This window comes from Hyperoodon ampullatus (genome assembly GCF_949752795.1).
Source record: "Hyperoodon ampullatus genome assembly, chromosome: 2".
NCBI lineage: Eukaryota > Metazoa > Chordata > Mammalia > Artiodactyla > Ziphiidae > Hyperoodon > Hyperoodon ampullatus.
The window spans coordinates 38,192,070-38,219,478 of NC_136915.1; the positions used below are offsets into that span (position 1 = coordinate 38,192,070).

Genomic DNA, 27,409 nt, shown 5'->3' on the forward strand with positions numbered 1-27,409 from the left:
TCTGATCCTAGGTATAAGGAGAGCCCTAAAATAAGTAAGTGATCAAAACCATAAGAAGAGGTAGTGACTTGGGAGTAAAATGTCCTTTTGGCAGTTACTTTACCCTTCATCTCATGCCCTCTCCTATTTATTAATAGTTGCCCCTAGGGCTTCCCTGGTGGCGCAGCGGTTGAGAGTCTGCCTGCCGATGCAGGGGACACGGGTTCGTGCCCCGGTCTGGGAAGGTCCCGCATGCCGCGGAGCAACTGGGCCCGTGAGCCAAAATTACTGAGCCTGCGCGTCTGGAGCCTGTGCTCCGCAACAGGAGAGGCCGCGATAGTGAGAGGCCCGCGCACCGCGATGAAGAGTGGCCCCCGCTCTCCACAACTAGAGAAAGCCCTCGCACAGAAACGAAGACCCAACACAGCCAAAAATAAATAAATAGATAAAAGCAAACTGTCAACAAGTAAAAATAAACACTATTAAAAAAAAAAAAAAAAAAAAAAAAAAAAAAAAAAATAGTTGCCCCTATTATTTCTCAAGGCTCTAAGAGTTATAGGAACTTATTTGCATGAAACTCCCAGGATCTCCAGTTCTAGGCTAGGGCAAAAATAACATTTCTAAGATTTATAGATTAGGGAGCAGAGAGTTTAGTTTATACCTCCATACTAAATTGTTAGACAGTAACTAAAACAGCTCCTGGGAAGACCACTAAACACCCTTAGCTTCTTGGTAAACCTGGCGTCTATCCCTGTGAAAGAACAGAGTTCTCATGACCCTAGTGAAATTCCCCATATCTTCCCTAAAGAAATAAGCAGTTGCACTAAAGAAAGCAACACACCCAACATTATGGTATTAGAAATCCCCACTGTAATCAGAAGCACCAAAGCCTACTTGAGCGGAAGCAGAGAAAGACAAAAAGGAGGCCAAAAAGTGAAAGGAAATGCCTATATACATTGTACTGGAGGCCCTGGCCAGGGCAATAAGACAATAAAAAGAAATAAAAGGCATTAAGATTAGAAAGGAAGATATATTATAATACTGTTTTTATTTGCAGGCAACATGATGATGTATATAGAAAATCCTAAAGAATCTACAATTTAAGAAAGTCATAGGGCACAAGGTCAATATGCAAAAAAACAGTTGTATGGCTATATACAAGCAATAAACAATTAGAAAATAGAATAAAAAATACTAGTTACAATATCATTACATTGAAATGAAATAAGAATAAAATTACTGAAAGATGTTCAGAACCTCTATACTGAAAATTATAAAAACATTACTGAGAGAAATTACAGAAAATCTAAATAAACAGATATTCAAGGATTGGAAGATTCAATATGAAGATGTCAATTCTCCCCAAATTGACCTACAGATTCAATGCAATTCCAATCAAAATCCCAGAAAGCTTTTTTTGTAAAAACTGGCAAACTAATTCTAAAATTTATATGGAAATGCAAAGGACCTAGAATAACCAAGGCAATTTTAAGGAAAAGGAAATCCAAAGGACCTAGAATAGCCAAGGCAATCTTCAGGAAAAGGAACAAAGTTGGGAGATTTATAGTACCTGATTTCTAGAACTACTTTATAAAGTTAAAAATAATCAAGACTTTATTAAATGTGGTACGGGAAGTAGAGACAAAAAGACCAATGGAACAAAGTAGAGAGAACAGAAACAGCACACACAGGGACTCCCCTGGTGACGGAGTGATTAAGAATCCACCTGCCAATGCAGGGGACACAAGTTCAATCCCTAGTCCGGGAAGATCTCACATGCTGCAGAGCAACTAAGCCCATGCACCATAACTACTGAGCCTGTGTTCTAGAGCCCACGAGCCACAACTACTGAGCCTGTGGGCCACAACTACTGAAGCCTGCTTGCCTAGAGCCCCTGCTCTGCAACAAGAGAAGCCACCTCAATGAGAAGCTCACACACCGCAACGAAGACCAAAAAACGCAGCCAAAAATAAATAAATATAAATAAATCTAAAAAAAGAAAAAAGAAATAGCACACACATAATCAGTCAATTGATTTTCAACTAAGGCTTCAGAGCAATTCAATGGGGAAAGGCAGGTCTTTTTAACAAATGATGTTGGAACAACTGAATATCCATACAGAAAAAAGTAAACCTTTATACTTTTACTTTTAGAAGTAAATACAAAAGAATATCTTTATAAGCTTGGGGTAAGCAAAGATTTCTTAGGACACAAAAAGTACTAACCATAAAAGAAAAAATCAGTAATCTGGATTTCATCAACATTTAAAACTTCTGGTCATCAAAGTCACCATTAAAAATGTAAAAAGGCAAGCCACAGACTGGCAGAAAATATTCACAACACATATCTGACAAAAGGCTTGCATCTATAATATATATAAAAATTTCTATGATCAATAATAACAAGGCAAACAACTCAAAAAAAAGGCAAATGCCTTGAACAGACATTCCATGAAGATATACAAATGGTTAATAATCACATGAAAAGGTGATCAGTATCATTATTATCAAGGAAATGCAAATTAAAACCACAATGAGGGCTTCCTTGGTGGCACAGTGGTTAAGAATCCGCCTGTCAATGCGGGGGACTCGGGTTCGAGCCCTGGTCCAGGAAGATCCCACATACCACAGAGCAACTAAGCTCCTGCGCCACAACTACTGAGCCTGCGCTCTAGAGCCCGTGAACCACAACTACTGAGCCCACATGCCACAACTACTGAAGTCCGTGCTCTGCAACAAGAGAAGCCACAGCAAAGCGAAGCCCGTGCACTGCAACAAAGAGTAGCCCCCACTCGCCGCCACTAAAGAAAGCCTACATGCAGCAACGAAGACCCAACGCAGCCAAAAATAAATAAATAAATAAATAAATAAACAAAATATCATTAAAAAAAGAATAAACATAGTTATTAAAAAAAAACCCACAATCAGATAGTGGTACATAACACACACTAGAATGGTTAAAATTAAAAAGACTGACAATACCAAGTGTTGATGAAGATGTGAGGCAAGTGCAATTCTTATACATTGCTGATGAAGTGTAAAATGTACAATCACTTAGAAAACTATTTGGCAGTTTGCAATAAAGTAAGCCCTATAACCTATAATATTTTTACAAAAAGACCTGCAGAACAATGTTCATAACTGCTTTATTCATAATATCTAAAAATTAGAAACAATCCAAATGACCATCAACAGAAAAATGGGTAAATAGTGGTATATTTATTCAATGGAATACTACTCAGCAATAAACAAGAACAAATTAGTTATACCTGCAATCATATGAATGAATTTGAAAAATATTATGTTGAACAAAAGAAACCAGAATAAAATTATATGATTTCATTTATACCTAGTTCATGAACAAGCAAAATTAATATATGGTGATAGGGCTTCCCTGTTGGTGCAGTGGTTAAGAATCCGCCTGCCAAGGCAGGGGACATGGGTTTGATCCCCGGTCCAGGAAGATCCCACATGCTGTGGAGCAACTAAGCCCGTGCACCACAACTACTGAGCCTGCGCTCTAGAGCCCGCACGTCTAGAGCCCGCGCTCCGCAGCAAGAGAAGCCACCTCCATGAGGAGCCCGCCCACAGGGACGAAGACCCAACGCAGCTAACAAAAAATAAATAATAAAGATAAATAAATTTAAAAATATATATATAGTGATAGAAATCAGAACAGCAGTTGACTCTAAAGGTGCAGGATTGACTAAAATAAAGCACAAAGGAACTTTGAGAGGTGATGAAAATGTTCTAGATTTGGATAATGATAACCTGGGTATATATAATTGTCAAAACTCATTGAACTATATAATTAATACCTGTGTATTCTACTGTGTGTAAATTATTCCCCAATAAAGGGAAGGAAAGGCCGTGTACATATCTGCATTAATTTTTTGTTCTTTAGTGCATAGGTAGGTTGAAAATAATAATACGTCTGTTTGCAGTCACTAGAAATAGTAGGAGAAATTTTGCCCCCCAACACAAGTAAGATAGCAACATTGTCACACAGAATGAATTTTTTCCAAAGGACATCAATTTGAGAACAACTGACAGTGGATCTTTCTCAGTTTACGGGCCACAGGCCACTGGGGAGACTGTACCCTCATAACCATAGACCCGTGTTAATTTTTTTTTTTTTTTTTTTTTTTGTGGTACGCGGGCCTCTCACTGCTGTGGCCTCTCCCGTTGCAGAGCACAGGCTCCGGACCCGCAGGCTCAGCGGCCATGGCTCACGGGCCCAGCAGCTCCGCAGCATGTGGGATCTTCCCAGACCGGGGCACGAACCCGTGTCCCCTGCATCGGCAGGCGGACTCTCAACCACTGCGCCACCAGGGAAGCCCCCGTGTTAATTTCTTAATCAAAGGAGACTGAATATTCAAATATTATCATGTGGGGGAGCTGAAATTTTTGAAAGTTTCTTCGTACTTCTTTCCAGTTGATCTCTCATCTGCAGAGTCAACTACTGGTCTGATTTCTATTACTATATATTAGTTTTGCTTATTCAGGAACTTTATATAAATGGAATCTTTTTTTTTTTTTTTTTTTTGCGGTACGCGGGCCTCTCACTGTTGTGGCCTCTCCCATTGCGGAGCACAGGCTCCGGACGCGCAGGCTCAGCGGCCATGGCTCACGGGCCCAGCCGCTCCACGGCATGTGGGATCCTCCCGGACCAGGGCACGAACCCGTGTCCCCTGCATTGGCAGGCGGACTCTCAACCACTGCGCCACCAGGGAAGCCCCTAAATGGAATCTTTTGAAGTATATTTGAAGTATATCTTTTTTATAAACATGTAGTATGACTGAAAAATATTGGAAACTAGTGACTGTAACAACTGTCTAAATCTTCACTAGTAACCAAACTGAAAAGCAGTTGAAACATGGGCAAGAAAGTATGTGATGCAAGAATATGTTTTTTAAAAAACACTGTAGGGAGTTCCCTGGCGGTGCAGTGGTTAAGAATCCACCTGCCAAGACAGGGGACATGGGTTAGATCCCCAGTTCTGGAAGATCCCACATGCCGCGGAGCAACTAAGCCCGTGCACCACAACTACTGAGCCTGCGCTCTAGAGCCCAAGGGCCACAGCTACTGAGCCCACATGCCTAAAGCCCACGCTCCGCAACAAGAGAAGCCACTGCAATGAAAAGCCCTCGCACCGCAACGAAGAGTAGACCTCGCTCACCACAACTAGAGAAAAGCCTGCGCGCAGCAGCAAAGACCCAACGGAGCCAAAATAAATAAATAAATAAAACAAAATAAAAAATAAAATATTAAGAACAAAAAGCACTGTAAACTGCAATGCATTGGGAAAACATACAGAAACACACAGATGATATTTATCTTCAATGAACAATAAAAATCAAGAAATAGTTTTTCACCTTAAGTTTCTGATATATGTGGCGCAGAGAATCTGCAGTTCCCATGTCAGCTTCATCAGGAATACACACAATATCTAGCTTCATTTTCATCTTGAAGTCTGCACATAGAGCCTTTTGGACATCCCTGGTTGTAATGACAATGACTTCTATAGCATGAAAGAAAAAAAGAAGGAAAAATGCAAAAACTCTCATTCATTTAGACAATGGTTACACTTTTTCAATTAGATTTGGTCTGTTTCTAGATTTAGTAATAACAGCTAATATTATTGAGACTTTTCAAAGTATTTTATGTGCATTCTCTCAGCTAATTCTTACAGCAATCTCATTTTACAAATGAGAAAACTTGGAGTAAAAGAAATGTTCAGGGTACTAAAACTAGTAAACGAGATCTAAGATAAAACTCGCGTCTGTATGATTAGAGCCCACACTTTAACTAATACATTACACACCACTTCTTCCTGATGTAAAGAATTTAGAAGAGCATTTATCAAAGCATATACAAATAGGATCACATTTTAACTCTTCATTAACTCCAAAGAAAGAGCTATCACCACTCTCCATCAGACAGCCGTTAGTGCTTCACTGAGGATCACAATGAACCCAGTAACAGGCAGTTTCCATGTAATAGATGCCTTCACCTTATCCATGTAGCTATCAATTAATGACAGAAAACTTGGGGTTTTGTCATGGATCTTTGGCAGGGTAATGTAATCCACTGCAATATAACATGTGTTGCTGATATCTGAAGATCAGATTTTAGCATCTCTAAAGTATAACAATTTCCACTACTTGTTCCATGATAGTGCTAAATTATCTCTCCCTTTCACTATAATCATTCTCTTTTCTATTTTCTTCCCTTCTTTCTTCCTCTTTCTTTTTCAAATCATTTAACCTTTCTTCTTTCCTTCTCTCTTTCTTCCTTTCCCCATTTGGCTTTCTTTCAGTCACTAACTCACTCATTCAACCAATAAGTACAAATACATTTAATATATAAAGGATAAATAGGCACTGAGAATTCAGAAATGAACTAAACATGGTCCCTATTCTTAAGAAATGTAACATGGAAAAATCAGACATGGAAATGATTAAGGAAGGCTTCATGGAAGGGATCGCCTCTGAGGCAGGCCATGATGAATTCAAGTCCAACAAAAATTTCTTTAGTACATACTGTACATAAAATGCTGATGTTACAAAGATGAATTAGACACAGTACCTGCTCTCAGGGAGATCAGTCTCCCATGCCACTAACTACAGCATAAAGCAGGCCTTGAGAGGTACTGAGATAGAAAAACAAAGTGTGATGAAAGCATAGAGGATGATTATGCTCTGATTAAAACTGTTTGTGATTTAAACTCTTTGTGATTTCAAAGAGAAGGTGACACTTCCATAGGTTGGAGAGGACATTTTAGGTAGAGTGAAGGGAGTAACTATAAATACGGGACAGTCAGTCTCATAATTGGACCAGGACTCTTCTGTATGGAGAGAGACTAATGCTAAGCAGGGCCCTGTTAACTTCCCTAAAATCACAAACAATATGAACAGAGTGAACATAGAGTTTACTGTTCAACTAAAGAATCCAATGTTTAGGAGACATTCTCCAAATTCTGATTGAGCCTCACTGAGAAGGAATTTTCTATATACCACAAAAGGCCATCACCAAGCATAAATAAAGATATATAGCAAAAGTAAAAAGAAAAAAAAAGTTATAAATGACAAATCCATAAGAACTTAATAAAGGGAAGTAGTATATTTAAAAGTGTATTAAGATGTGTCCTTCACCTGTGAGACTGAGATCTAAAAAGAAAATCTTTTCTAAAACACATCTCTTTGGGACTTCCCTGGTGGCTCAGTGGTTAAGACTCCACGCTCCCAATGCAGGGGCCCCAGGTTCCACTACTGATCAGGGAACTAGATCCCACATGCATGCCGCAACTAAGAGTTCACATTCGCATGCCACAACTAAGGAGCCTGTGAGCCACAACTAAGACCCAGCACAACCGAATAACTATTTTTATTTTATTTTATTAAAATAAATATTTTAAAAAATGTTTAGTTAAAAAAATAAAACACATCTCTTAACGTCAGTGTCATACAGACTACTGCAAAGAAGTGTTCATGGGTCTGTCTCAAGAAGGTATGAGTGGAATAAACACTGGATCACAACTCTGGGGCCCAGGATCTGGCACCACTTCCATCTGGTATTCTGATTTGCTATATCTAACTATAGGACACCTCAAACTCATTGTGGCCAAAGCCAAACTCATTGTCTTCACTCAAACCTGTTCCTTGGGAAGCAACCTAAATGTCTATCAACAGAGGAATGGATAAAGAAGATGTGGTACATACATACAATGGAATATTACTCAGCCATAAATAGGAACGAAATTGTGCCATTTGCAGAGACGTGGATAGACCTAGAGACTGTCATATAGAGTGAAGTAAGTCAGAAAGAGAAAAACAAATGTCGTATAATATCGCTTATATGTGGAATCTAGAAAAATGATACAGATGAACTTACGCGTAAAGCAGAAATAGAGACACAGATGTAGAGAACAAACGTATGGATACCAAGGGGGGAAGTGGGGGTGGGATGAATTGGGAAATTGGGATTGACATACATACACTACTATGCATAAAATAGAAAACTAATGAGAACCTACTGTATAGCACAGGGAACTCTACTCAGTGCTCTGTGGTGACCTAAATGGGAAGGAAATCCAAAAAAAGAGGGGATATATGTATACATACAGCTGATTCACTTTGCTGTACAGCAGAAACTAACACAACATTGTAAAGCAACTATATTCCAATAAAAATTAATTTAAAAAAATAAAAGTCACCTGAAATGAAAAACAAAAAAACAAAAAACCTGTTCCTTGTCCCATATTCCCTTTCCTATTATTGGCATCACCATCCACCCAGTTACCCAAGCAAAAAGTAGAAGGAACTCTTCCCATTCTTTCTGCTACCCATCCCCATTAATCAACAACTTTTTCAGATGGTCCTTCTTCTCCATCCTTAGTGCTAATGCTTTAGCTCAGACCCTCTTCATTGCTAGTGTGGACTTTTGTAACAATCTCCTAATTCATCTCCCTGCTTATAGTCTTAACTCCTCCACACTGATCCTTCATGAAGCTTCCAAAGCAATTTTTAAAAAAATCTGAGTTGTCAAATTTATCACCATAAAGTTGTTCACAATATTTACTTATTATCTTTTTTGTTTGTTTTTTTGGCTGCACTGCATGGCTGTGGGATCTCAGTTCCCAGACCAGGGATTGAACCTGGGCCACAGCAGTGAAAGCACCAAATCCTAACCATTAGACCACCAGGTAACTCCCCTGCTCATTATCTTTTTAATGTCTATAGGATCTGTAGTGATGTCCCCTCTCTCATTCCTGTTATTAGTAATTTGTGTTTTCTCTCCTTTTTCTGATCAGTCTAACTAAAGATTTAATAATTTTATTGATTTTTTTCAAAAAACCCCCCATCTTCTGGTTTTACTGATTTTCTCTAACACTTTTGGTTTCTATTTCATTTATTTCTGCTCTTATTATTTTTATCTCCTTCTTTCTTCTTATTTGGGTTTCATTTGCTCTTTTTCCAGCTTGTCAAAGTAGAAGCTTAGATGATAATTTGAGACATTTTTTTCTTTTCTAACAGAGTGCTTAATGCTAAAAAATTTTCTCTAATCATTGCTTTAGCTATATCCCTCAAATTTTAATACACTGGATTTTCATTTTCAGTAAGTTCAAAATATTTTCTAATTTCCCTTCTGGTCAGATGGCCAAAAAGCACATGAAAAGATGCTCAACATCACTAATTATTAGAGAAATGCAAATCAAAACTACAATGAGGTATCACCACATGCTGGTCAGAATGGCCATCATCAAAAAATCTAGGGCTTCCCTGGTGGTGCAGTGGTTGAGAATCTGCCTGCCAATGCAGGGGACACGGGTTGAAGCCCTGGTCTGGGAGGATCCCACATGCTGCAGAGCAATTAGGCCCGTGAGCCACAATTACTGAGCCTGCGCGTCTGGAGCCTGTGCTTCGCAACAAGAGAGGCCGCGATAGTGAGAGGCCCGCGCACCACGATGAACAGTGGCCCCTGCTTGCCATAACTAGAAAAAGCCCTCGCACAGAAACGAAGACCCAACACAGCCATAAATTAATTAATTAATTAATTAAATTTTTAAAAAATTAAAAAAAAAAATCTACAAACAATAGATGCTGGAGAGGGTGTGGAGAAAAGGGAACCCTCCTACACTGGTGATGGGAATGTAAATTGATACAGCCACTATGGAGAACAGTATGGAAGTTCCCTAAAAAACTAAAAATAGAACTATTATATGACCCAGCAATCCCACTCCTAGGCATATACTCAGAGAAAACAATAATTTGAAAAGGTACATGCACCCCAATGTTCACTGCAGCACTGTGTACAACAGCCAGGACATGGAAGCAACCTAAATGTCCATCAACAGAGGAATGGATAAAGAAGATGTGGTACATATATACAATGGAATATTACTCAGCCATAAAAAAGAACAAAATAATGCCATTTGCAGCAACATGGATGGACCTAGAGATTGTCATACTGAGTGAAGTCAGACACAGAAAGACAAATATCATATGATATCGCTTATATGTGGAATCTAAAAAAAGGGTACAAATGAACTTAGTTATGAAACAGAAGCAGAGTCACAGATGTAGAAAACCAAGGGGATGGGGGGGTAAAATTGGGAGATTGGGTTTGACATAGACACACTACTATATATAAAATAGATAACTAATAAGAACCTACTGTATAACACAGGGAACTCCTCAATTCTCTATAATGGCCTATACGGGAAAAGAATCTAAAAAAAAGAGTGGATATATGTATAACTGATTCACTTTGCTGTACACCTGAAACTAACACACATTGTAAATCAACTATACTACAATAAAAAATTTTTTTTAAATTTCCCTTGTGGTTTCTTCTTTGGGTTATGTAGAAATATGTGGTTTAATTTCCAAATACTTAGGGATTCTCTTGATACCTCTCTGTTATTGATTTCTAATTTAACTCTACTGTGGTCAGAGAATATATTTTGTATGATTTTAATCTTTATAAATTTATTGAGACATGTTTTATTTTTAAAAATATGGTCAATTTTGGGGCTTCCCTGGTGGCGCAGTGGTTGAGAGTCCGCCTGCCGATGCAGGGGACACGGGTTCGTGCCCCGGTCCGGGAAGATCCCACATGCCGCGGAGCGGCTGGGCCCGTGAGCCATGGCCGCTGAGCCTGCGCGTCCGGAGCCTGTGCTCCGCAACGGGAGAGGCCACAACAGTGAGAGGCCCGCGTATCGCAAAAAAAAAAAAAAAAAAAATATGGTCAATTTTGGTAAAGGTTCTTAGCACTTGAAAAGGATGTGCATTCTCCTTTACTGGGTGGAATGTCTATAAATGTCAATGTTCTATAAATGTCAATGTCTACAGTTTGACCTATAAAGGTCAAACTGTAGAAAATCCTAAGGAATCTACAAGAAGCTACAAGAATTAATAATAAGTGTATTTAGCAAAGTTACAGGATGCAAGGTCAGCATAAAGAAATTGTATTTTTGTGTACTAGCAACAAACTTCTGGAAACTGGAATAATTACCATTTATGATGACATCAAAAACATCAACTACTTAGAAATAAATCTAACAAAATATGTGTAAGTCCTATACACCAAAAACTATAAAACACTGTTGAGAGAAATTACAAAAGACCTAAATAAATGGAGAGATATACCATGCTCCTGGATCAGAAGACTCAATATTATTACGCTGTGAATTCTCTTCCTACCAATCTATGGATTCAATTCAATCTCAATCAAAATCAAAGCAACCCTATTTGTAGAAACTGATAAGCTGATTCTAAAATTTATATAAAGATGCAAAGGACTTAGAATAGTTAAAACACTAATTTAACCATATTAAACCTCGGTTTAAGCCTTTCACTGGTTCCCCACTGCTTTCAGGAAAAAAATCTAAATTCATCAGCATGCAATACAAGGCCCTTCATAGCATGATCCTTGTTTATTTCTCTCATTACATCTACTCCTCCCCCCTTACACTTGATATTACAGCCAAATAAAATGAAAAGTAGCTGCCAGAACATGCTGTGTTGATCATGACTCTATCTCTGCATACATTATTACTTCTGTATGGAATGCTCTCTCCACACTGGTAGGCCTGGTAATCTATTTTTCAAGACTCAATTCAAGGGTCAGCTACTCTGTAAGCCTTCTCTGAATCCCTCAAGTAGAAACAGCAACTTCCTTATAACAAGCACTTATAATGTGCCTCTGTTATAACATTTATCACATTACACAACGATAATCTGTTTACATGTGTATCTTTCCAATAGACTTTAAGGTTCTAGAAATGAGGGTCTGAGTTAATATTTTCAATTCTGTACCCTAGTGCTTAATATATTACCTGGCACATACAGGTTCTCAGTAAGTACTGACTATGAGGCACTTGTATTCCTCATATCATGTTCTGACATCCTTCCAGGGTTCATCTTAGATCACTGTGGAGACTAGCTCTAAAAAAGTAACACTTAGCACTATCTTCTCAACATTTTTCACACAGCAATAGAGTACTCCTGAGTTCCTAATTTAAAGAGGCCAGTCTCCAGCCAACATTGAGTCCTAGTCTTCTTCCATTTGTCCTGTCTCACCCTCATAAAACTGACAAATCACTGGGATCAAACACCCTAAAAGTTTTATGAATACATCTCATTGCCATAACTCACCTTCAAATCCAACACGTTCAAGTAGATTCAATGGGTACCAAATTAAAGGTTTGTTCCCAACTGGAAGCAGAGGTTTGGGAATACCGGAAGTCAGGTCTGTCATCCGAGATCCCCCTCCAACTGCCATCACTACTGCTTGAAATTCCATTTTTACAAACTGCAATCACAGAGAAAAACAAGAGAAAAAGAAGTAACAAAAATCAAAGCACATACAGTATTAATCCTATTTTTAGTTAGGTTATTGATATCCACTTATGACAAATACATCATTTCCAACTCCAATAACCAGAATAAGAAAGACTCCTTAGCTGCAGTCTAAACATCACATTTACCCTATTCTCTTACTCACGGATATATACTCTCAGCTCCAGCCTGGGGAGATGGGCTGGAGGAGGGATATGAATTAAGAAAAAAAAAAAATCTGGCCCTGGTTCTTGAGTTGCTCACAATTAAGTGAAGACAAATAGAGTAAATTACAATATATTATCATTAATGCCATGGCAGGGATACAGCTAAGATGCAGTAGGCATGTATAGTGACGGTAACACCTAAGTCTTCCTAGAAAAGATGGAAGGTTTTACAGAAAAGTAATGCTTGAGCTGACTCTTAAAGGAGTAGGAGTTTACCAAGTTGGCTTCTGATATGTGAGTTCATATTCCTTGAAAAAAATTTTAAACTTCTGACTAGAATTAACAGCACAAATACAAGCACATTAGATCTCTGAGAAGTGTGAAATGAGTTAAGATTCTTCTAATAATCCAGTCATTTGCCCCCATTTTCTCATTACCCCCAACTAGAAAGACATCACTATAAACACAAAGGTAGGCTTGTATCTTAACCTAGATTTGCAGAGCCCAATTGCAGAGACAAATCAAATTAACTCCTTTTTTTTTCACACTCAAGGTAATAAATGAACCTGTCTGACATTCAAAAAAATCTCTTTACAGCAGCTACCACAGAAGAGAGGCACAATAAAAGATCATAAATCAAAACCTCAACAAAATACTAGCAAACAGAATCCAACAGCACATTAAAAGGATCATACACCATGATCAAGTGGGGTTTATCTCAGGAATGCAAGGATTCTTCAGTATACGCAAATCAATGAATGTGATAAGCCATATTAACAAATTAAAGGAGAAAAACCATATGATCATATCAATAGATACAGAAAAAGCTTTTGACAAAATTCAACACCCATTTATGATAAAAACCCTCCAGAAAGTAGGCATAGAGGGAACTTACCTCAACATAATAAAGGCCGTATATGACAAACCCACAGCCAACATCATCCTTAATGGTGAGAAACTGAAATCATTTCCACTAAGATCAGGAACAAGACACGATTGCCCACTCTCACCACTATTATTCAACATAGTTTTGGAAATTTTAGCCACAGCAATCAGAGAAGAAAAAGAAATAAAAGGAATCCAACTCGGAAAAGAAGAAGTAAAACTGTCACTGTTTGCAGATGACATGACGCTATACATAGAGAATCCTAAAGATGCTACCAGAAAACTACTAGAGCTAATCAATAAATTTGGTAAAGTAGCAGGATAGAAAATTAATGCAAAGAAATCTCTTGCATTTCTATACACAAATGATGAAAAAGCTGAAAGAGAAATTAAGGAAACACTCCCATTTACCATTACAACAAAAAGAATAAAATACCTAGGAATAAACCTACCTAAGGAAAAGTAAGACCTGTATGCAGAAGACTATAAGACACTGATGAAAGAAATTAAAGATGATACAAACAGATGGAGAGATATACCATGTTCTTGGATTAGAAGAATCAACATTGTGAAAATGACTATACTACCCAAAGCAACATACAGATTCAATGCAATCCCTATCTAACTACCAATGGCATTTTTCACAGAACTAGAAGAAAATATTTCACAATTTGTATGGAAACACAAAAGATCCCGAATAGCCAAAGCAATCTTGAGAAAGAAAAACGGAGCTGGAGGAATCAGGCTCCCTGACTTCAGACTATACTACAAACCTACAGTAATGAAGACAGTATGGTACTGGCACAAAAACAGAAATATAGATCAATGGAACAGCATAGAAAGCCCAGAGATAAACCCACGCACATATGGTCATCTTATTTTTGATAAAGGAGGCAAGAATATACAGTGGAGAAAAGACAGCCTCTTCAATAAGTGGTGCTGGGGGACTGGACAGCTACATGTAGAAGAATGAAATTAGAACACTCCCTAACACCATACACAAAAATAAACTCAAAATGGATTAAAGACCTAAATGTAAGGCCAGACACTATCAAACTCTTAGAGGAAAATATAGGCAGAACACTCTATGACATAAATCACAGCAAGATCCTTTTTGACCCACCTCCTAGAGAAGTGGAAATAGAAACAAAAATAAACAAATGGGACCTAATGAAACTTAAAAGCTTTTGCACAGCAAAGGAAACCATAAAATAGACGAAAAGACAACCCTCAGAATGGGAGAAAATATTTGCAAATGAAGAAACTGACAAAGGATTAATCTCCAAAATATACAAGCAGCTCATGCAGCTCAATATCAAAAAAAGAAACAACCCAATCCAAAAATGGGCAGAAGACCTAAACAGACATTTCTCCAAAGAAGATATACAGATTGCCAACAAACACATGAAAGGATGCTCAACATCACTAATCATCAGAGAAATGCAAATCAAAACTCTAATGAGATATCACCTCACACCAGTCAGAATGGCCATCATCAAAAAATCTACAAACAGTAAATGCTGGAGAGGGTGTGAAGAAAAGGGTACCCTCTTTGCACTGTTGGTGGGAATGTAAATTGATACAGCCACTATGGAGAACAGTACGGAGGTTCCTTAAAAAACTAAAAATAGAACTACCATACGACCCAGCAATCCCACTACTGGGCATATATCTTGAGAAAACCATCATTCAAAAAGAGTCATGCACCACAATGTTCATTGCAGCTCTACCTACAATAGCCAGGACATGGAAGCAACCTAAGTGTCCATCGACAGATGAATGGATAAAGAAGATGTGGCACATATATACAGTGGAATATTACTCAGCCATAAAAAGAAATGAAATTGAGTTATTTGTAGTGAGGTGGATGGACCTAGAGTCTGTCATACAGAGTGAAGTAAGTCAGAAAGAGAAAAACAAATACCGTATGCTAACACATATATATAGAAGCTTTAAAAAAAGGTTCTAAAGAACCTAGGGGCAGGACAGGAATAAACACACAGATGCAGAGAATGTAGTTGACACGGGGAGGAGGAAGGGTAAGCTGGGACGAAGTGAGAGAGTGGCATGGACTATATACACTACCAAATGTAAAATAGATAGCTAGTGGGAAGCAACTGCATAGCACAAGGAGATCAGCTCGGTGCTTTGTGTCCACCTAGAGGGGTGGGATAGGGAGGGTGAGAGGGAGATATAAGAGGGAGGAATATGGGGATATATGTATATGTATAGCTGATTCACTTTGTTATACAGCAGAAACTAACACACCATTGTAAAGCAATTATACTCAGATAAAGACGTTAAAAAAATCACAAATCCTTATTGATTTAAAATAAAAGTACTCTTTGACTTACAACCAATGATGTAACCTTTTAAAAACAAGTGTGAAATTCAATGTTTAGAAAAAAAAATTATTTAGCACCAAACTGGCAAATAATGTTGCACCTTTACCATAATTGTGATCAGTCCTGTGCTCCTCACGTCAGTATCTAATCTACAACACTCACACCCTATACACCCAAGCACAAAGTGAAGGCTCTTGCACAACATCCACAACTTAAAGATGTGGTAATTTCAATTCCAGCAGGCACTGCCTCAAGATTGGAATTTAACTTCAATCTGGCACTGTATAACTCCCATAACATCTGATGTTATGTTGAAAAGAGCTCTGGACCCTTAAGGGTCAAAAGACCTGAGTCTGAGTTCTGGTTCTGCCACTCACAGGTGAGGTAACAAGGGGCCTGACATTTAAAACTCTCAGCGTCCTCAGTTTCTAGAAGGGAGACTGGTGGTTAAGTTCACAGGCCCTCAAGCTAGACTGCCTGGGTCTGAATTCTAGTTCTACCATGAATTAGCTGTGTGATCCAGGGCAAGCTACATAACTTCACCTCAGTCTTCTTAATTTTCTAAGATGAGAATAATTACAGTTTCTAATTCACAGAGATTTATAAATATTAAATGAGTTAATCTATGTAAAGCACACATAATAATGTCAATCCCATGACAAGCATTATGTGTTTGATATTCGACAGGTCATGGAAGCCTTCTGTGCCAGCTGAACCATAATTCTGGTCCCTGTATTGCTATTCTTGCTTCTTAGGTTGCCTTTCTCCTGTGCCTAGCATTTAATCACCTATTAGACTTTTAAGACTCAGTTCAAGAACCACCTTGCCTAAAAAGCCATTCTTATCCGTTCCCACCCTTCTGGAGACGTAACTCTTTTCTCCTTAAGTGCTTCCACTCTACTATGTACAGATCATCTCTACCTTTACAGGCTGTATTGCGCATTTATTTAAACGTCTATTTCTTATGAGTTCCTTGACTGTCACTGCTGTATCCCCAGTACTTGACACAACTCCTGTCAGATGCGAGGCACTCAATCAGTGCTCTGTGGAATGAGCATCTGTGAACCTCACAACCCCGTGGTAAGACTCAAGCTCAAACATTAGAACCCAGGTCACTAGGTTCACAGAGGTTCCTGCTCTCAGTGAGGCTCTGGGTGATAATCATGAACATAACCATCCATGATACCAGGCAGCCTGTCAAATGTCTCTGTCACTACCACGACTCTGGGTGATGGGAATCAAGGCAAAGACGCGTTAGCCACTCAAGGTTTAAAGGGGGTGCTCATGGCATGCCAGACCTGCCTCCGTCAGAGCACACACTGCCTTCTCCCTTTGTAAACTGGTAAGATAAAACACCGTATCATAACTGACCTCTCAGCCAGACCTTATTGTATTTCACTGTCTTGCACCTAAACAACCAAAAACAGAATAAATGAACGAAGGACTTAAGTGTAAAGGACTAGGCACTGTGCTCAGGGCGTCTGGTCCTGGGTCTGGTGCTCACTCGCTGTGACTTCTAGCAGATCCTCCCCTCCCTGAAACTCAGTTTCCCCATCTGTTGCACGAGGTGGCTGGCTCGGATTCTCCCCGAGCTTCCGTCTAGTTCGGGCACTTGGCTCTGCGGCCGGGTCGGGCAGGCACTCGAGCTGGCGACTCAGACTCTGCACCCCCGCCAGCCGCTCAGGCCCTCCTTAACCAGGCTCGAGGAGCCCGCCTCCCTCCGGTGCAGCGAAGCCCGGCGGCCTCCACCGCGCGGCTCACCCCGCCAGCCAGCTCGTGCGCAGCCTGGCAGCGCACCAGCCGCAGCTTTACCTCAGGTCCCCGCTCGCCACAACCACTCACTCTGGTGGTTCCCCACGCCGCCGCCGACTGACAGCCCAAAAGCGCAGGCGCGCGATGGCCGGGCAGATCGATGGGACGAGCTGGGCAGGCCCGCGGAGGAGGAACGAGCACCGAGTGATAGATGCCGGCCAAGAAGGGCACGGCGGGGAGGAGGGGAGGAGGCGAGGAGGCGGGGCCGCCTGAGCCTTTTCGTTCATTCACACATCACCAAGGCCCACTGAGCGTCCCTCACAGGGCAGGAGAACTAGTCACAACCTCTTCCTTCAGGCAGTTCTCCTTCTAGGACCTGGCCTCAACTGCCACTCTGCGAAAAGAGAGCTCTTTGGGAGCTGCGGTTTGGGGCTAGCCAGTGGAGAACTCACCAAGGATTGCCAACGTTTTCTATGTCCAGTGAGGTCTAATGTGGCGACTCAGCGTTGGCTTTCTGAACCAGACTATTATGGTATGGAAAACATCCACTTGTAGCCATCAAAACAGTTGGTCGGGGGTGTGGGATTTGGGAAGATCTCATTGAGATGGTGACACTGAGCAGTGGCTTGGAGAGAGTGAGTCAAATGTGTATCTTGGGTAAGAGCCTTCCCAGAAGATTAGCCAGCAAGTGCAAAGGCCCTGAAGAGAGATGGCAAGTTCAAAGAACAGCAAGGAGACCAATATGGCTAAAGCAAAGTAAGCCAGGGTGAGAGTGGATAATGGCAGAGGAGGCTAGAGAGGCAATGGGGGAGAGGGTGAAGAATTCAGTTCCTGTGGGTCTTGTAGGCCATTGTGAGGACCTTGAATTATGCAGCGGAGCAGCGATATAACAGTTTTTAAAAGTATCACTTTGGTTGCTGTGTTGAAAACAGACTCCCTGGAAGCAGGGGCAACTGCACGAAAGAACCCAAACACCTGAGTCTAGACTCCAACAGTTGTGAGAGATAATAATAAAATAATTTTTTTGTTTTAAGCAGTACATTTTGACACAGATTGTTAAGCTACATTATCTGATTTTTTTTTTTTTTTCCTTTGCTTTGCTGCGTGGCTTGCGGGGATCTTACCAGGGATTGAAGCCAGGCCAGGGCAGTGAAAACACTGAGTCCTAACCACAGGACCACCAGGGAATTCCCTAAACTACATTAGATAGCAGGAACAATGGTCGTTCTCTCACACACACATTCCTGCAATTTCCTAATCTTTTGGAAGCTTCCTCTTTTTCTCTCCATCTCTTAAATCTTGAGTTGCCTTAGCTCCCTGCCATTTAGGAGGCAGAGTCTAATTTCTGCAATAAAAATAAACGAGTTTGACTTCATTCAACAATATTTATTGCGTGCCTAATATGTGCCAACCAATATCTTAGATGCTAGATGCTGGGGATACAGCAATCAATGAGAAAGATAGGACTTGTAATTTTCCCCAGACTTTCAGCCAGAAGAATAGGAGCTCAGCTTAGAACTTACTAAGAAAAAGTCCTGAGCCACATCCATAAAACCAGCCTATCCCTGCCCTGCCTCTCCTTCACTTTAGAATGCTGGTGATGAGTTATTGGAAAATTATTTGTTTTAACTCAAAACACTGAGTTGGTAAAAGGGAGCCGAGCCGTGAAGTGATTGATTTGGCCACAAGAGACCTGAAACTTGACTACCCTTTCCTTCTGCAGCAAGATTCTCTCTCTCCTTGGTATTAGCCCAAGCAAGCAGAAGCCTTGGGAATTATAGCATGGTTTTGAGGTAAGAACTAGTTATGAAGTAAGAACAGCATTCAACTTCATGTCTGTCATTCTTTTTTTTAAATTTAATTTTATTTATTTTTTATACAGTATGTTCTTATTAGTTATCTTTTTTATACATGTTAGTGTATACATGTCAATCCCAATCTCCCAATTCATCCCACCACAACCCACACACACTTTCCCCCCTTGGTGTCCATATGTTTGTTCTCTACGTCTGTGTCTCTATTTCTTCCTTGCAAACCAGTTCATCTGTACCATTTTACTAGATTCCACATATATGCGTTAATATATGATATTTGTTTTTCTCTTTCTGACTTACTTCACTCTGTATGACAGTCTCTAGGTCCATCCACGTCTCTACAAATGACCCAGTTTCGTTCCTTTTTATGGCTGAATAATACTCCATTGCGTATATGTACCACATCTTCTTTATCCATTCATCTATCGATGGACATTTAGGTTGCTTCCATGCCCTGGCTATTGTAAATAGTGCTTCAGTGAACATTGGGGTGCATGTGTCTTTTTGAATTACGGTTTTCTCTGGGTGTATGCCCAGTAGTGGGATTGCGGGGTCATGTGGTAATTCTATTTTTAGCTTTTTAAGGAACCTCCATACTGTTCTCCATAGTGGCTGTATCAATTTACATTCCCACCAACAGTGCAAGAGGGTTCTGTCATCCATTTTAAATGCTCATGTTTATTTTTTTTTATTTATTTATTTTTTTTGTGGTACGCGGGCCTCTCACTGTTGTGGCCTCTCCCGCTGCGGAGCACAGGCTCCGGACGCGCAGGCTCAGCGGCCATGGCTCGCGGGCCCAGCCGCTCCGCGGCATGTGGGATCTTCCCGGACCGGGGCACGAACCCGTGTCTCCTGCATCGGCAGGCGGACTCTCAACCACTGCGCCACCAAGGAAGCCCAAATGCTCATGTTTAAACTAGCAAATGTTTTCAGGGAGCTAGAGGACTTTCTCCTCTAGTTGAGGAAAGTCGTTGAGGGATTACTTCAGTTTAAACTCACTTTAAATTATTCCCTTAGGGCAGCAGTTCTCAAACGTTTTGGTCCCTGGACCCTTTACACTCTAAAAAATTATTGGGTGTAAAGCAACTATACTCCAATAAAAATTAGTTGAAAAACATTATTGGGGGCTTCCCTGGTGGCACAGTGGTTAAGAATCGTCTGCCAATGCAGGGGACACAGGTTTGAACCCTGGTCCGGGAAGATCCCACATGCCACGGAGCAACTAAGCCCATGCACCACAACTACTGAGCCTGTGCTCTAGAGCCCATGAGCCACAACTACTGAACCCTCATGCTGCAACTACTGAAGCCCACACGCCTAGAGCCCGTGCTCTGCAACAAGAGAAACCACCGCAATGAGAAGCCCATGCACTACAAGGAAGAGTAGCCCCTGCTCACCACAAATAGAGAAAGCCCGCGCTCAGCAACGAAGACCCAATGCAGCCAAAAATAAATAAATAAAATAAATTTCTAAAAAAAAAAAATGATTGGGAACCCCAAAGAACTTTTGTTTGTATAGATTATATCTGTTGATATCTACCATATTAAAAATTCAAACTGCGAAATTTTAAAAACAGTAATTCATAAAAATTGAAACAATTAAACCTATTACATGGTAACAGTAAAATTTTAATGAAAACATAACTATGTTTCCAAAGCAAAAAAATTAGTGAGAACAATGCAATGGTTTCATTCATCTTTTTGCATGTCTCATTAATGTCTGGCTTAATAGAGAACAGCTGAATTTTCTCATCAGTTGTGATACGTTGTTTTGGGTGATGAAAACCTGACCTCACACAGATACATCGTTGGAAAAGGGAAAGATATTTTAATAGCCTTTGTCAGATAACGTGGGTATTCTTCGATACTACACACCAAACTCAATAAGTGGTAGTTTGTTAAAGATCAGTTGCGATGTAGAATCATTTATATCAATGACCATTTTGTACTCTGTTATAATACTTGCACTCTGAATGGGCATTTTACCCATGCATGATTTTGCAACTTGATGCATTGATCATTTGTAAAATACTGGTTCACTAGGTTATGTAGATCTTCCCAATGTTGACTCATTATACAATATTTTTAAAGTCACATTTGTTAATATCACCACCAATCTCATCAGAAAAGTCCTTAAGAATGTTGGCAAGCTTGTGATGACAAATACAAGTTTCCCAGACTTCTGATTTTCTCTTGAAAGCTCCAATATTATCATTGTTAGTGGTTTTCCTTGAAGTGAGTGGCTTACTTCACTCTTTTTTTTTTTTTTTTGCGGTACGCGGGCCTCTCACTGTTGTGGCCTCTCCCCGTTTGGGAGCACAGGCTCCAGATGCGCAGGCTCAGCGGCCACGGCTCACGGGCCCAGTGGCTCCGCCGCATGTGGGATCTTCCCAGACCGGGGCACGAACCCGTGTCCCCTGCATCGGCAGGCGGACTCTCAACCACTGCGCCACCAGGGAAGCCCACTTACTCATTTTGATAATTTTTTGTCCACAGTTTGTCAGTTTTTCTTTCAAGTAAATATAGTGTTTTGTGAAAAAAGCAGTAGTTCAAAAATCAAACAATGGCCCAAGTGCCTTTCTGGAGACAATGATCATACTTCTTTCATATATGCACAGAAGTTTTATGTGTGTACTTCTTGTTTCATCACATAGAATATTAAAGGACAAAGATTTAATAAAATTATTTTATTGCCTCATCAAAGACATTAAGTGAAACTTACTTTGTTTTATTTTTTTAATTTTTATTTTTATTTCAAGTGTGTGGCAGTGAAGAATACAGTGACTATTAATACAGTTTGGTATCTCTGATTTGATTGATGCTAAAGCACCAGCAGTTTTATCCACCACTGCTTTTGTACCATCAGTGCAAATATCAGTGCAGTGAAAGAGGCAAGTAATGAGGCAGATAGTATTTAGTATTATTATAAAAATAGCCTTGGGGCTTCCCTGGTGGCGCAGTGGTTGAGAGTCCGCCTGCCGATGCAGGGGACACGGGTTCGTGCCCCGGTCCGGGAGGATCCCACATGCCGCGGAGCGGCTGGGCCCATGAGCCATGGCCGCTGAGCCTGCGCGTCCGGAGCATGTGCTCCGCAACGGGAGAGGCCACAACAGTGAGAGGCCCGCGTACCGCAAAAAAAAAGAAAAAAAAAATCCTTGACCTGATAGATCCCCTGAAAGGGTCTTGGGGACTCGCTGAGGTCCACGGAGCTTACTTTAAGAACTGCTGCCTCATGGACTTCTTGCTGGCTCCCACTGCTTCTAGTCCTTACATTATGGCACTCACCACAAAGGATTGTCATCTCCTTTTTTATGTCTTCTGTATCACACTGGGAGCTCCCTGAGGACAAAGGCTGTATCTTATTTACTTCTCTCTCCACAGATCCTAGCACAGGATCTGGGACATGCTAAGTAATAATATTAAACAAATTAGAAATTTCTCAGAAATTTCCCCTTGTCCTCCCGTTTGGTGGTAGGAAAGCTGGGCTGAGGGCCTGGGTCACTGACAACATCTCTTCTTCGAAACACTTCTTTTCACTAAGTCAATCTACATTATAAGCCCTCATGCCTAGCCTCATTCTTATTATTTACTTTTAATTATTAATTACATAGGAAGTATTTAATAAATGCTTATTGAATACAGGCTATTCCCTATAATGTTTGTTTCCTGTTCACATTTCTTCCCTAAGGGACATTTATGTGTATGTGTTTGTATGTGGTGGGGAAACAGTTTAAGAAGGTCAAGCTCTAAAGTTCTCTTTAAACTATGGGAGACAAAAGAAACCTTTCAAAAGTTGGGCCTTGGCTCAGAAATACTCTTCCCACGGTCTGCAAGAGATCTCTCTTTGGGAATTTACTGGCCACATCACAATATTCATCTACTCCATCTGGCTGAGGACTTGTCAGTGGGGCAGGGGATTATTATTTTTAGAGTGCTGAGTGAAAGATAAAAGTGAAAAGAGAAACTCTACTTTGGCAACCAATTGCAGGTCCCAAAATATTTGTGTTTTATTTTTGTACATAAGCCCAGCAGTTTCCTAATAGATTCATGACAAGTTAGAGAGCAAATGATGCTCCACTGTTTACATAAAGAGCTTGGAAAGAAACTTCATTAACTAGGAATTCAATCTTTCCTTTCAAGCACACAGAATTTTCATTGTTGGTGGTTTTGAAGGTCAGAATCTGGACATTTATGCTCTAAACTGATGGGCCAACTTTAAAAATAAGTGATTTAATCAATTTTTAAATTTTCTTCCTTTACTGAAAAACTTTTCAGATGGCTGATTTTCCTTGTTTTTAAATTGGAAAGTATGGTTTATTGGCCACAGTTCATTTATTTATTGAACAACTATTTATTGAGTGACTACTATGTGCCAAGAATAGTTTTAGGCTCTTAGGATATATTAGTGAACAAAAAAGGAGCCAGCCTTCATTGTAGCAGGGAGAGGCAGCATAAATTATAAGGAAGTTTAAATAATAAATGAGTAAACTGTACCATATACTAAAAGGTGATAAGTACTTTGGGAATACAAAGAAGTTAGGCAGGGAGGAGGGACAGGGAGAGGGAGAACACCATATTGACAGCATAAAGTCTTAGAATTTTATAGAGGTTATTGAAATTTGTGATCTATGTCTCATTTAAATCTTTCCACAACTTAAAAAAATATTTTATTTATTTATTTATTTGGTTGTGCCAGGTCTTAGTTGTGGCTTGAGGGTTCCTTAGTTGCAGCCTGAGGGCTCCTTAGTTGTGGCTCACCAGCTTAGTTGTGGCATGCAATCTCTTAGTTGCGACATGCATGTGGTATCTAGTTCCCCGACCAGGGATCAAACCCAGGCCCCCTGCATTGGGAGCACAGAGTCTTAACCACTGCGCCATCAGGGAAATCCCTTTCCACAGCTTTCTATCTAATAAATTTAGAAATAGATACAAAAGGAACAGGTGACATCAGTAAAAATGGTGAAGTTCTTCCAAAAATTCTCTCCTCCATAAAAGCAAATTGTCAGAATCAACTTGGATCATGTTGGATGTGCATCCATGAATGAACAATCATGTTACTTTTTAAAGTCTGTTGGTAATTAGTCACTGCACATCTCTTATTCAGTTCACTCACAGACAGCAAAGAATGTAGCTGTGTTGCTTCCTTGTCTTCCAGTGATAAACCCATGTGACATTAAAAAAAAAAAAGGATAATTGAGAATTGGCCAACAAAATGAAAGTGCAGCAAATAAATGAGAAGTGATAATGCTGCAAGTGAAATTCAAATTGAGCATAAATGGAGTCGTATCATGGGGAAGTTAACACTTCTGTCTTGAAAGAGTATAGATATGCAGCCAGAAGGACTTAGTGAGGGCAAGCTTATCCACATAAATGAGGAAAGTGGCTGTGACAAAAAGGATGAAGTTGTCCCAGAGGAAGTGATGTCAGCAACAACTTCACATGAAAGGAATTCTCAGAGAGATTTCATGAGATTGAAAGTACAAAGAATAAAATGTTGGAAGGTGATCCAAACTTAGAAAGGAGTATGACCATTCACCAAGACTTAAGAGTAGATGCCTGCTCCATATTACAAGACAAGAAAAAAGAGGCAAGCACTATTCAAACTACTCTTGATAGGCGTTTTACAAAGAAAGAAATTTAATTCTTAAATCTTCTAAATGCTTTAGATTTCAATGTACTAAATAAATATTAGTTTTACTAGTTTTTCGTTTCCTTGTACATTTATAATTGTAGGAGAGTTTTTAATGTTTTAACAAAACATTTGTCATGGAAGAGTGGTAATTTCCTCCATTGATTATTATTATTTTTTAAAGTTATTTATTTATTTGTTTGTTTATTTACTTTTGGCTGCATTGGGTCTTCGTTGCTGTGTGTGGGCTTTCTCTAGTTACGGTGAGCGGGGGCTACTCTTTGTTGCGGTGTGCGGGCTTCTCATTGAGGTGGCTTCTCTTGTTGCAGACCACAGGCTCTAGGTGCGCGGGCTTCAGTAGTTGCAGCATGTGGGCTCGGTAGTTGTGGCTCACAGGCTCTAGAGCGCAGGCTCAGCAGTTGCAGCGCACGGGCTTTGTTGCTCCGTGGCCTGTTGGATCTTCCTGACCAGGGATCAAACCTGTGTCCCCTGCATTGACAGGTGGATTCTTAACCACTGCGGCATCAGGGAAGCCCCTCCCCTCACTTGATTATTAAGATCTCTTTGCATGGTTTCAAAGTGCAGGATCATTTTTACAGCCTGGCACTACTGTGCAAAACGAAGATTTCTTATATATTAAAATTTAGCATACAGTGATGATAAGCACGTGAAAACGCAGCATTTCAAAGCAATGGTAAAGGATAGATACTTCACAAAAGGAAGCTGAGGGACTTCCCTGGTGGTCCAATGGGTAAGACTCTGCGCTCCCAATGCAGGGGGTCTGGGTTTGATCCCTGGTCAGGGAACTAGATCCCACATGCATGCCACAACTAAGGGTTTGCATGCCACAGTGAGAAGTGTGCATGCCACAACGAAGATCCCACGTGCCACAACTAAGACCCGGTGCAGCCTAACTAAATAAATATTTTTTTAAAATTACTGTTAAAAAAAAAAAAAGGAAGCTGAGGAAACTGGCAAAGGATTTAGAAAACCTGTGGCTGTTGTCTGCTGTCCATGGTCAACATGTGGTTAAGCCAGGATATGAATATAGACAAGCTAACTCCAGAGAATGTGCTCCTAACTAGTATACTACATTGCCTTCCTGTGGTGTGTATCCAATATATGGTTTCTTCCATAAAGAAAAAGAATTTTAATTCATAAAAATTTAAAATTTTGTATATTAGGAAAGAACATATATGAAATTAAATGGCAAAGCACAGACTGGAAAAACATATTTATAACACCTGACACAACAAGGGGGTTAATATACAGGACATAGTGCCTTAGTTAACATGTCAGCAGGCTTTGGAGCTGGCAGACAACCATCCAAATTTTAGCTTCATCACTTACTACTTACGTGACCCTGGGCAAGTTACTAATTAATCTTTGCTCTAGGTTTCTCATCTGGAAATGGGCATAATAATAGTACTTACTTCATAGAGTTGCTGAGAAGATAAAACAAGATAACATATGTATAGCATCTAGCACAGTGCTTTGCTGTGCTTATATTAGTACTATGCAAAGATTATTATAAATCAATAAGAATAATGAAAACAATAGAAAAATGGACAAAAATACATAAAGAGCAGTTCATGAAGAAGAAATTGTTCAATATAGTAAATAACCAAAGCAATGCAAATTAAAATAAAAATCATATAATTTTTCTGCACAGTAAATTAAATGCCCAAGGTTGGTAAGAGTTTAGGAAATAGATAATAAAGGGAGTGAAAACTGATACATCCTTTCTAGAGGGCAATTTGGCAGATTGATGAAGTGATTTTAGGAACTTAGTCTAAGAAAATAAAAAGGTAATCAAGGATATATGCATGAGGATTTTTTTTGTTTTTTTTCTTAGTTCATTTATTTATTTGTTTATGGCTGCGTTGGGTCTTCATTGCTATGCACGGGCTTTCTCTAGTTGCGGTGTGTGGGCTTCTCATTGAGGTGGCTTCTCTTGTTGCAGAGCATGGGCTCTAGGCGCACGGGCTTCAGTAGTTGTGGCTCGTGGGCTCAGTAGTTGTGGCTCGTGGGCTCAGTAGTTGTGGTTCGTGGGCTCTAGAGCGCAGGCTCAGTAGTTGTGGCGCATGGGCTTAGTTGCTCCGTGGCATGTGGGATCTTCCTGGACCAGGGCTCAAACCCATGTCCCTTGCATTGGCAGGCGGATTCTTAACCACTGCTCCACCAGGGAAGTACCTGCATGAGAATGTTTATTATAACATTTGTAATTTTCAATACGAAAATTTGTAAACAACCTTAATGTCCATCTGTAGAGGGTTTTAAATGAATAAAAGTTATGAAATTCCTTACAATGTAATACAATGCAGCCAATAAAAATAATGGTTAAAATGAGTATCCGCCTTGTTCCAGTGACCATTATTTCCTGCTTGGATTCCTCCTTGCCTCCAGTTTCTCTCCCTGTCAACTCATTCTTTACGCAGCTGCCAAAGGCAAATCTAATCATGTCACTCCCTTGCTTAACCCTCTCGTGGCTGCTCAATG

At 40.0% G+C, this 27,409-nt stretch overlaps 1 protein-coding gene across 1 annotated transcript in view; it reads right to left on the minus strand.

Annotated features, from left to right (window-relative positions):
* EIF2B3 (eukaryotic translation initiation factor 2B subunit gamma) overlaps positions 1 to 17,566 on the minus strand; it is a 148,381-nt gene extending 130,815 nt beyond the window's left edge. The window contains exons 1-3 of the mRNA XM_079698740.1: positions 17,529 to 17,566; positions 12,137 to 12,293; positions 5,354 to 5,499 (exon numbers count right to left, since the gene is read on the minus strand). Coding sequence (XP_079554866.1) covers positions 5,354 to 5,499; positions 12,137 to 12,284 — 294 coding nt within the window. The 5' untranslated portion in view covers positions 12,285 to 12,293; positions 17,529 to 17,566. The remainder of the gene's footprint in view (positions 1 to 5,353; positions 5,500 to 12,136; positions 12,294 to 17,528) is intronic.
* Between the last annotated feature and the right edge of the window lie 9,843 nt (positions 17,567 to 27,409).